General features: G+C 63.2%; 1 protein-coding gene across 1 annotated transcript; it reads right to left on the bottom strand.

Annotated features, from left to right (window-relative positions):
- Positions 1-275: 275 nt before the first annotated feature.
- KDF1 (keratinocyte differentiation factor 1) lies at positions 276-7,058 on the bottom strand. Its single transcript, XM_041417573.1, has 5 exons — positions 7,014-7,058; positions 4,963-5,134; positions 1,939-3,070; positions 1,030-1,104; positions 276-433 (listed from the first exon to the last, which is right to left on the bottom strand). Exons 3-5 carry the CDS (start codon positions 3,050-3,052, stop codon positions 351-353), a joined length of 1,272 nt encoding a protein of 423 aa, XP_041273507.1. The 5' UTR covers positions 3,053-3,070; positions 4,963-5,134; positions 7,014-7,058; the 3' UTR covers positions 276-350.
- Between the last annotated feature and the right edge of the window lie 4,422 nt (positions 7,059-11,480).

The following is an 11,480-nucleotide window of genomic DNA, read 5'->3' as shown; positions in this document are numbered from 1 at the left end:
AACAGGTCCCCAAAGCAGGGAAAGTCTGAGCCACCGAGGCTGCTGGAGCTAAATGTGATTTACAGAAATCACAGAGGCACAAGTTCTCTGCTACTTCCTTGTCCATCTTCTCCTCCCTGGGCACACGTTCCACCTCCCAAGTTCGTTAGCTCCGCAGTTTGCTTCCTTGATTGTCCAAAAAAACCAAAATATCCAGTGAAGTTCAGGCAGCAGGAAGAATCTGGCTTCAGTAGGGATCAGGGTAGACTGGGGAAAAAAAAAATCAAGCGTGGCACAGCACACTCCACATGGAAGGAGCAGGATTGTGAGTGCAGCAAAGGCCTGGAACGCCTCCCTGCTGCTCAGGTCCTTTAACAGTACACCTGGAGCAGAGGTGCCCCGGACGAGTCAGTCTCTGTGTCCTGGAAAGAGGAATCTCTGCTGGTGGGAGAGCCTTGGGGAGGAAAGAAGAGAAGAGACGGTGCATTAGCCCAGGGGAAGCACGGCAGCCTGGCAGTGGGGAAGCAGCTGCCACCAAAGGCTTTGTGTACCATGAGGGAGGAGAAAGCCACACAAAGCCATGGCAGGGAACAGCCCTGCCTGCACTGCAGCCATCTCCCAGACAGAGCTGCTGTGCAGGAGGAAACTTGTCTTGTAGGCCTGGGCTGCTCTCGGGGAGGACAGAGCTCGGGGCAGCCGTCGCTCCTGCCTGCTTCCCTTTTGCACAGTTCCTTTTGCTCCCAGTCTCACCCAGCTGTGACCTCTGGCAGTCACACCCCAAACACAGCCCCAAACTTTGTCAGGGTACAGAGGAACTGCAAGCTCTCAGGTCAGGTCCCGTGCGAGGCCAGGCAACGCGCCACGCTGGGCTTCCACCCCTTTTCAGAAAGATCCACCAGCCCAGGGATGCCCGAGCTCCGTCAGCCCCGAAGGGCAGGAGCAGCGAGGGGGGCCCGAGCAGCAGGGTCAGCCCAGGCTCTGTGGGGGCGAGGGCACGGAGCAGGGGGGGCCCGGGGCTCTGCCCTGCAGGCAGGCCCAGCCGGGCGTTACCTGCGCTGCTGTGCCGCCTCATGTTCCTGGCCAGCACATCCGCCGGGGTCTCCTCCGAGATCTGCACGGCCAGCTCTGCAAGGCAAACCCAGAGGCCTGAGACAGCAGGGAGGATGAGAAGGATGACTCAGCACTAAGGATCCCTGTCAGGGAGCAGCCCCAGGGAACAGGACAGGCTGAGTCTGATTCCTCCCATTGCCTCTGCCACTGTCCGGATAGTCTGAGCTGTGTCCTTAAATCCCAGGAGCAGCCTCGCTGCTAATCTGGGAAGCACAACACCCACACGGTTTCCTCTGGTATTTCTGGATATCTCCTTGCTCCCACACTCAGCTTTTCAAGGTTTTTCTACAACAAACTCTGTTATACCCTGCTCTGGAGCTCAGACACTTGAGGCTGTTCCCACAGGAAGAAGAAGCAGAAGCACTGGTGCTGTGGAACAGCCCTTCCCTCCCCTTGGCAGGGACATTCAGAGTGTGGAGGAGGTCTGGGCTCTGAGGACACACTGCCACCAGAGTCTAAGGGTGGCATTAGCCAGGCAGCACATGGGAGAGAGCCAGCTGAGTAACTGGACATCCTCGGGCACGAGCAGCTCGTCTGGTCCTACCAGTTCCGTTTGACTCACCGTTTTTGTGCCTCCCTTGGATGAGCACAGGCAGCAGCAGCAGCACAAACCCACCTATTGCTCAGCACAAACCTCACGGGCAAGGAAAGACAGGCTCAAGAAAGCCACAGCACAGGGAGGAGGGCGAGAAGCAGAGCTCTGCACCCACACACCCCAGCAGAACAGAACAACAGAGCAAGCCCACCGGGGACAGAGCAGCCCCCCGCCCCGCTGCAGCGCCACACCTCCGTGCCTCTGGTGACCCAACCCTCCTGCAGCACCCAGAGACCCCCAGGGACCCCCCGTACCGTCCTGGCTGATGACCATGGACTCCAGCATCGTCTCGTTGCCGCTGTCCGGCGCGGTGCCCCGGGCTGACTTCTCCTCGTGGCCCCGGCTGCAGACGTGGGGCCGCACGCGGCTCTTGCGGGTGCTGATGCGGATGATGCCCCGCACCAGGCGGCACTCGGCGTCCTGCTCGTCCAGGTTGTAGTCCTGAGTGATGCTGTTGATCAGGTCCGAGATCTTGTTGGTCTTCTCCAGGAAGACGGTGTCCGAGGTGCACTTGGCCAGCTCGTCGATCTGGTGGACGCTGAAGAGCTCCGTGAGCTTCTTGAAGATCAGCACGTCGATCTGCCTGCTGGACATGGAGCCGTTCAGCTCGCTGATGTCCACGTCGGACTCGTGGAAGGAGTAGTACTCCTCCGAGCTCCGGTGGCTGCTGGGCAGCGCCGGCTTCTCCACGCTGTTCCTGAAGGGCTTCTCCAGCAGCTCCTTGCAGCAGGAGTCGGACTCCAGGTGGTGGTTGGTGTTCCTGTTTGGATAGACGGGGATGCCCTTCAGCTTCACGTCCGGGTAACTGAAACTGCTGCCCATGCTGGACTTCTTGATCTGGTTCCCGTTCTTCTCAGCAGGAGAGGCGTTGGCGGGGCTGTTGGGCAGCCGCCCGTTGTAGTCTCCGTTCTTGCCATCATCCGTGGAGGTCTCGGCGGGCCCCGGGTAGGGAACGCAGACACCGCAGTCCTGGAAGCAGCCCCCACACGTCACTATGCAACAGAAAACGGCCTTGTACGTGTTCCAGGCCTGAGACAGGGAGGAGCAGCAAAAGCTCTGGTTTGGGGGAGCCTCTGCTGTCCCGGAGATGAAGGTGATGGTCTCTGCCTCTCGGCCCTTGGGGTCTTTGAGCTCGGCCTTGCGCCCTTTCCTGTCCCGCATCTGCTGCGCTCGGCCGCGGCTCGCTTTGATCTCGGGCGTGGAGCCGCTGAACACCTCCAGGCTGACATCCGTGCTGTCCCTGCTGTCCCTGCTGTCCCTGGTGTCCCTGGCTGCCCGGGCCCGCAGGGGCACAGCCTCGGGGCAGGGCTGCTCCCGCTGCCGGGCGCCGCTCAGCTCGGGGGGCAGGCGGCTCCTCCGGCCCAGCATGGCTCGGCACTCGGGCACCTGCAGGGCACAGGGGGGCAAATCAGAGCAATCCCCCAGCACCAGCCCCACCTCAGCGAGCTGGCTGGCAGCACAGAGGGATGTGACAGCCAGAGATCCCCAAAGCCGACACTGCAATGATTTTTGGGAACGTTTTGTGTCGGGACTCGCGCTGCTCTCGCTCGGGGTCGGCGTTCCGGGGCTCTCCCACCACCCAGGCCTCGCTGCTTCCTTTGGGTAGGTGTTCTCATCAGAAGAGAGATGCTTTGAAAGGGCTATTTTTGGACATCAAAACCCCTGTAACCTTCAGAAGAGTCTCCTCCAGGCAGCTGGAAGAGGAGTCGGCTCCAGAGCCATGAAGGAGCAGCACAGCTGGAGGTGGAGCCACTGACAGGCTCCGAAGGGAAAGTGGCTTTTTTTAAACAACTTCCCTTTGTCTTGCATTCCTCAGGATTAGGCTGGGCCCTGACAGCACTTATCCATTTCAAAACACATCGTGCCCAGGAGGAGATGACAAGCAATCCATCATTATGCAAGCTGCCAATTCCATCTCCACGTTTATTTGCTGCTATTTCAATTTAGAGGATTTAGCAACGACAGCATTACCAACACTAATGATTTTTGCCAGTCATGCTAAGGTCAAGGGCTTCCCTGTGAAAACCTGATGTCTTCATCTGGATTAAGGAAAAGACCTTGTCAACAAGTTGGTCTGAAATCAGCCTCACGGGAACAAAACCTCCACAAACAGAACGAGAACCCCGAGCAGCCCGGAGTGCTCAGCTGTGCCAGCACAGCTCCTCCAGCTCTGCAGCACAGGGAATGTTTCCACATGAGCTCTGAGCTGCTGCCCCTGCACAGAGCCAGCCCTCACACCCTGCCACGCTACCTCTCCCTGGTTTTCATCTTTTTATTATTAAAGCTCAGCACTGCTGCTCTGCCTCTAGCCCAGGCTGTGGTGGCTCCTGGAATTCTCCACGGTTTCCAGGCTTCTTGGCCAACGCTGCTTGCACCTCCAAGAGATCCTTTCAAACACTAATTAGGGTAATTAATAAGCAGTGAGAGCCCAGCCATAGTGTAAGTGTTGTAGGGCTGTCCTTGTTGTTTTACTATGGACTTTCTATAGGGCACCTCAAGCATGAATAAACAAATCTGTCAGGCCTTGTTAGAGCAGTGCCTCTTTCTCCCTGGTTTTTAAACCAAGAGTCACATTTTCCCCACAAAGAAGCAGGCCCAGACTGCAAGCCAGGCTGTTACAGCACACCACTGCTTTCCAGGAATATTTTGGCTCTGTTACCTTATGAAAATTCATCCCAGGAGCTCCCTCTGCACACTCCTGGGCAATATGTAAAATAAAAAGCCCCAGATGCTCCAATTTCAGTGCAGGGCAGGCAGAGCTCCCTCATCTCAGCATCACTGCAGAGTTTTCACTGCTTTCACTTCAGAACAAGTCAGGGGTTATTCCCCTCAAATTCCTCGTTCAGAATTTAAAAACAGACTGAAAAAAAAAGCATGAAATGAGATGAAAACATTTGAGCTGAATTGGGAACTGCTTCCTGGGGTGTTTATCTTCATTCCAAGTCCTCACTGAGAGACCCAACATCTGCCCTGCACAGCAACACTCCTCTACATAACAACAGGAATATTCTGAGATTTCAGAGCATCTGGGGCAGAGGGAGGAGCATTGCCCAGCTCTGAGGAGAAGACCTGCAGGTGCAGGGACACCTCTGGGCTCACCCATTCCCACCACAGCTCACGCTTCTGGGACCTCTGCACCACAAGGAAAAGTTCCTGAGGGGCACAGACAGGACACAGCTCCTCGATCCAGCAGCTTCCCCAGCACAGGAAGGGGCTGGACCAAAACCCCCAGCCTTAAATAAATGCTCAGACCAAAATCTCATCCAGGTGTTACTCACACAGTGGCTGGGAGCTTCCTCTGCTCTCACACAGGCACTGTGGGTGACTGCAGGTCCCTCTAGAGAGCCTCAGCATCTGCTCCAGAGGAGCCAGGAAGGAGCCACAAGGGGTTTGCAGGACTCAGAGTTAGCCAGGGTCTAAGATCTTCATTGTTCAGAGGGTGGGATTTCCCTGGAAAGTTGGAAAAAAGCTCAGTTAAGTTGTGAATATCCTGAACAACACATCCGTCAGCAGCAGCCACGCTGCTGGTGCTGCTGGCAGCTAGGGAATGTCTCCTAAATCCAGGAGACAGGATTCACACACTGACACAGCTTCTCTGAACTCTGTGGGAGCACCCACAGCTGGGAAGTGTCCTAGGGAGCCTGGCCAGGAGCTGGAAGTCACCTGTTCAGCTCCTGCTGCCCACTGCTCTGCTGGGAATGGAGATCCTGACCCGGGGTAAATGTGGATGCAGCACTGCCCCTGTGCATCCCCGGGGAGCCAGCACCCCTCTGGGATACCAACAACCTGCCCAAGAACTGTGCCAACCCCTGCCCTGTGCCCCCGGCCCAACACAGCCACCCCTGCTGCAGCTGACAGCAGGGCTCCAGCACGGGGCAGGCAAACAAAGTGTGACCCTCTTCCCTCCAGAACGACAGGCAAGGGAAAGGGGAGACCCAGCTGGGCACCTGACAGAGCTCCCTCTGCTACCTGGGGCCCACCATGCCCTGCAGGGGGGGAGAGGAGAAGCTGGCAGCAGGGGAGCAGGAGAGCAGGGGCTGCAGGGGAGCAGGGGCAGCAGGTGCTGCAGGGGAGCAGGGGCTGCAGGGGAGCAGGGGCTGCAGGGGCAGCAGGGGCAGGAGGAGAGCAGGGGCTGCAGGGGAGCAGGGGCTGCAGGGCAGCAGGGGCTGCAGGGGCTGCAGGAGAGCAGGGGCAGCAGGGGCAGGAGGAGAGCAGGGACTGCAGGGGCAGCAGGGGCTGCAGGGCAGCAGGGGCTGCAGGGGCTGCAGGGGAGCAGGGGCTGCAGGGCTGCAGGGGAGCAGGGGCAGCAGGAGCAGACCCTTCCCTGCCTGCCCTGGAGATCCTGACCCGGGGTAAATGTGGATGCAGCACTGCCCCTGTGCATCCCCGGGGAGCCAGCACCCCTCTGGGATACCAACAACCTGCCCAAGAACTGTGCCAACCCCTGCCCTGTGCCCCCGGCCCAACACAGCCACCCCTGCTGCAGCTGACAGCAGGGCTCCAGCACGGGGCAGGCAAACAAAGTGTGACCCTCTTCCCTCCAGAACGACAGGCAAGGGAAAGGGGAGACCCAGCTGGGCACCTGACAGAGCTCCCTCTGCTACCTGGGGCCCACCATGCCCTGCAGGGGGGGAGAGGAGAAGCTGGCAGCAGGGGAGCAGGAGAGCAGGGGCTGCAGGGGAGCAGGGGCTGCAGGGGCAGCAGGTGCTGCAGGGGAGCAGGGGCTGCAGGGGAGCAGGGGCTGCAGGGGCAGCAGGGGCAGGAGGAGAGCAGGGGCTGCAGGGGAGCAGGGGCTGCAGGGCAGCAGGGGCTGCAGGGGCTGCAGGGGAGCAGGGGCTGCAGGAGAGCAGGAGCTGCAGGGGAGCAGGGGCAGCAGGAGCAGACCCTTCCCTGCCTGCCCTGCCCTGCCGCGGCTCCCCCCGCGCCCCCACTCCGTTTCCCAGCGCTGGCAATCAGAGCCGACCCCAAAGCCCCGGAGAGCTCCGGCCGCCTCCAGCCTCCCGCGGGGCCGGGGCGGCGGGGAGGGGACGGCGCGGGGACCCCGGTGCGGGGCTGACGGACGTGCCCGCCCTCCTTCCCTCCCTGCCTGCCTCCCTCCCTGCCGGTCGCGGCCTGCGGCTGCCCCCGAGCCGGGCCCGGGGGCTGGTGGGGCAGCAGGCAGGGCCTGAGCCCGCCTGGATGTGCTTCAGGCAGGGATGGAGGTGGGTCGGTGCCGCGGGGCTGAGCCCCTCCGGGCGGGATGGGGCCTGGGCCGGGCGCTGAGCCGGGGCCGGGGCCGGGGCCGGGGTCGGGGCCGGGCTCAGAGCGGGCCGGGCCGGGCTCTCGTTACCTGCGAGCCGGGAGCGCGTCCGGCCCCGCCTCACCTGGGCCAGGTGCGCCACGTGACCCGGACGGGCCGCGCCGAGGGACAGCAGAGCGCGGCTGGCGAAGCTGCTCCGGGCCGGGCACAAACCCGGGACAAACCCGGGTAAAACCCGGGGACAAACCGGGACAAACCCGGGACAAACCGGCACAAACCCGGGTACAAACCGGGACAAATCCGGGTCCAAACCGGGACAAACCTGGGTACTAACCTGGCACAAACCCGGGCACAAACCCCGGTACAAACCCCAGTACAAATCCGGGTCCAAACCGGGACAAACCCGGTACAAACCGGCACAAACCCGGGTCTGCGAGCCGGGAGCGCGTCCGGCCCCGCCTCACCTGGGCCAGGTGCGCCACGTGACCCGGACGGGCCGCGCCGAGGGACAGCAGAGCGCGGCTGGCGAAGCTGCTCCGGGCCGGGCACAAACCCGGGACAAACCCGGGTAAAACCCGGGGACAAACCGGGACAAACCCGGGACAAACCGGCACAAACCCGGGTACAAACCGGGACAAATCCGGGTCCAAACCGGGACAAACCTGGGTACTAACCTGGCACAAACCCGGGCACAAACCCCGGCACAAATCCGGGTACCAACCCGGTACAAACCCAGCACAAACCCCGGTACAAACCCCGGCACAAATCCGGGTACCAACCCGGTTCAAACCCGGCACAAACCCCGGTACAAACCCCAGTACAAATCCGGGTCCAAACCCCGGTACAAACCGGGTACCAACCCGGGCAGAGCAGCCCAGCCTTTGCCCCGGGTGCGCGCCCCAGGGCAGCCGGGGTCCGCGTGCCCGGGATCCCTCCCCGAGCATCCCTGGGCCCACCCCGGGTGCTCCCCACCCCCGAGGTCCCTGTCCCGCAGTGTCCCTATCCCAAAGACGGTTATTCGCTCCTGGGGTCGCATCCTGCCCCGGAGGTTCGGGGGAAAGGAGAGAACCCCCCTGGGCAGGCGGGAGGGAGCTGGGGCAGCCCGGGACTCCTTTAAACCTGACATCCTGGTGCACGATTCCTTCCTAAATCCGCCAGGACGGAGGAGCAGGAGAACCCCTCCTGCCCCGGTAACTGGGACACCCGGGAAAAAACCTGGGCAGGGGCTGGGAGGGAGGGCACGGCGTTAATTAGCGCTGCCCGTAATGAGGCTGCGAGTTTCTGGAGCACATCCCAGCGCGGGGCTTTGCGGGGCTGGAGACGAGGCGATGCTCGTCCCGGTGCTCTGTCCTCCTGCATCCCTAATCCCGGAGCGCCGGGGCAATGCCGGGGCTGCGCTGGCCGCAGGACGCAGGGCGGGGGCGCGCCCGGTGTCCAGCCCCGGTGCCCGATCCCGGTGTCCCATCCCAGTGCCCTGTCCCTCCGTTCTGTCCCTGTGTCCCGCCCCTGTGTCCCTCCCCGGTGTCCCGTCCCGGTGTCCAGCCCCGGTGCCCGATCCCGGTGTCCCATCCCAGTGCCCTGTCCCTCCGTTCTGTCCCTGTGTCCCGCCCCTGTGTCCCTCCCCGGTGTCCCGTCCCGGTGTCCAGCCCCGGTGCCCGATCCCGGTGTCCCATCCCAGTGCCCTGTCCCTCCGTTCTGTCCCTGTGTCCCTCCCCGGTGCCCTGTCCCTGTGTTCTGTCCCTGTGTCCCTCCCCAGTGTCCCCTCCCCGGTGTCCCGCCCCGGTGCCCGATCCCGGTGTCCCATCCCAGTGCCCTGTCCCTGTGTCCCTCCCCGGTGTCCCTCCCCGGTGTCCCTCCCCGGTGTCCCTCCCCGGTGTCCCTCCCCGGTGTCCCTCCCCGGTGTCCCTCCCCGGTGCCCGATCCCGGTGTCTCTCCCCGGTGCCCTGTCCCGGTGTCCAGCCCCGGTGCCCTGTCCGTCTGTTCTGTCCCGGTGTCCCGCCCCGGTGCCCGATCCCGGTGCCCGGTGCCTCGGCAGAGCGGCACTGCCAGGGAAGGGAGCGCAGAGGGAGAACAAAGCTCCCACCGGGTTTTTGTATCACCGAGGTTTATTCTGAGCGCTGCTAATTGCAGCCTCCTCCGCTAAATCATTAACAGCTCGACAGCCCGAGCAGAAACCCGCAGCGCCGGAGGGTTCTGGGGACTCAGGCTGTGCCTGACCTCGGGGCAGGACATTTCTCGTCTCAGGGCAGGACATTTCTCGTCTCAGGGCAGGACATTTCTCGTCTCAGGGCAGGACATTTCTTGTCTTTTTCTACGGTTTGCCTTCAGCAGCCGCTGCCTGCTCGCTGCCGGCTGCTCCGGGGCTCAGCCTCACTGCCCAGGGTCCCCAGCTCACCTTCTCCTTTCTTAAACTCTTGTCCAGGCACAGCTGCTCCCCTTTCCTGTCCTTTTGTCACCCCGGAGCGGGGACTGGAGCTGGGAAGGCGTCAAGCAGCGCAGGCATGGGGGGGACCCAAAAAAGCGATTATTTTCTGAGCAGGCAGTGACGGAGCAGGTGCCTCCTGAGCTCCCTCCAACCTCTGCGATCCCGGGGTTTCATTTTGGGGGAACGGGGGGAGCTCGGGGCAGGACACACCCCGGCCCTTTCTTCTTTTGGGGGCTACACTTGATTTCCACTGGATCAGAACAAAAAAACGAGAGAGGAGGATGCTCTGTTTAATTCCTGCCTGTGCCCACAGTTCTTTTGGGCTGGGGGCAGAGGAAGCATGAAAAGAGCTTTAACCCCACGGTGGAGCTGCACCCCTCAACTTCCACACCCCATTTGGAGCAGCATTGGTGTCGGAGAGACAAAGATCGCCCAACCCGGCTTCCCCACAGCCTGGAGAGCAGCCCGGGGAGCCCCGGGAACGGAGAGCAGCCCGGGGAGCTCCGGGAACGGAGAGCAGCCCGGGGAGCCCCGGGAACGGAGAGCAGCCCGGGGAGCTCCGGGAACGGAGAGCAGCCCGGGGAGCTCCGGGAACGGAGAGCAGCCCGGGAGCCCCGGGAACGGAGAGCAGCCCGGGGAGCTCCGGGCATAGAGAGCAGCCCGGGAGCCCCGGGAGCGCCGGGGCCGCGCTCCGAGGCGGGCGGGGATGCGCTGGCACCGGGGGATGGGGCGAGCCGAGCGGGGGCCGGAGCGGTGACGCAGCAGCCGCTGACGCTGCTCCGGTGCCTGGCAGACGTGTGGCCGCCTGGCAGGAGCAGGAATGTGATGCAAAGCACAAGAGATGGGGTTTTTTTTTCCTCCTAAGGTAAGGAAAGTAAAAATGTCACCAGCCCCGTGGGCGACATCCACCGAAGGCCTGGATGTGGCTCTGCCTGAAACAGATTTAGGCTGGGTTTTGTTTTTGGCTTAGGCTTTTATTCCAGTCTGGGGGTGGGATGAAACCTTGACACCTGGTTTCTGTCATCTGTGCTGCTCCGATGTGAGACCCACGCAGCTACACGCAGAGGGTGACATTCCAACAGGAGGAACCCCAAAAACCAGGCTCGGGGGGGAGCAGGGCGGCAGTGGCACCTCGGCTGCAGCCCCCTGCCCCGCCAGCCCCCTCCCAGCTTTATTAGCACCGTGTAAACGACAATGACGTCGCTGTGACGGCCGCGGTGCCCGGGACAGCCCGGCCGCAGCCCCCCCAGGCCACCTTCCCCGCGACCCCCGTGACCTTCTCAGCCTTCCCAGGGATCCCACCCGTCCCCAGCTCCGCATTTCCCACCGGCCCCTCCAAGGGAGGGCGGTTTTCCAGCACCGGTAACGCCACCGGGCCGGGGCCGTACCGAGCTGTACCGAGCCCCGTGCCCGGTACTGGTATCCAGCCCGGACCCCTGACGGTGCCATACCGGGCTGGGGCTGTACCGTACCGAGCCCGGGGTCCCATCACTGCCGGCACCGGTGCCGTACCGAGCCCGGTGTAGCACCGAGCCCACAGCGGTCCCGCGCCGGTGCCGCGCCGAGCCCGGGGCCGGTGCAGTCCCGGCCCGTACCGAGTCCCGGACCGGTGCAGTGCCGGCCCGTACCGAGCCCGGGGCCGGTGCAGGCGCTGCTGCACGCCGAGCTGCGCCTGGCCGCCCGCGCAGAGAGCCTGGGCCGCCTCGGCGCCGGCGTGGCCCAGGCGCAGCTCGCCCTGGCGGCGCAGAGCCAGCGGCTGCAGAAGGGGCTCCGCCGCCGCCCGCGGCCCCGGCCCGGAGCGCTGCTCGCCGGCTGCGGGGGGATCGGCTCAGGGGGTTCTGAAAGGGGGGGGGACACGCCTCGGTGGGTCTGGGGGGAGCTGCAGGATCTGGGGGACCCCGTGGTGGGGGGGGGATGCAGTGCTTCGGAGGGTTTGGGGAAGTGTAAGTGGTGGGGACGCGGGAGGTTTGGGGAGCTGGAGGGGTCTGGGGTACTTGGGGGGGTTTGATCCCGGGGGAGCCAGGGGGTTTGGGGGCTCTGGAAGTGGGGGGGCGCCTTGGTGGGCTGCTGTGGGGTCGTTCAGGGAGCCCTGGGGGGTCTGATGGGGTGGGACCTGGTGGGTTTGGGAGTCC

Source organism: Onychostruthus taczanowskii, unplaced genomic scaffold (assembly GCF_017590055.1).
Source record: "Onychostruthus taczanowskii isolate IOZ18803 unplaced genomic scaffold, ASM1759005v1 scaffold56, whole genome shotgun sequence".
In the NCBI taxonomy this organism is placed as follows: domain Eukaryota; kingdom Metazoa; phylum Chordata; class Aves; order Passeriformes; family Passeridae; genus Onychostruthus; species Onychostruthus taczanowskii.
This window is presented reverse-complemented; position numbering and strand designations above follow the sequence as displayed.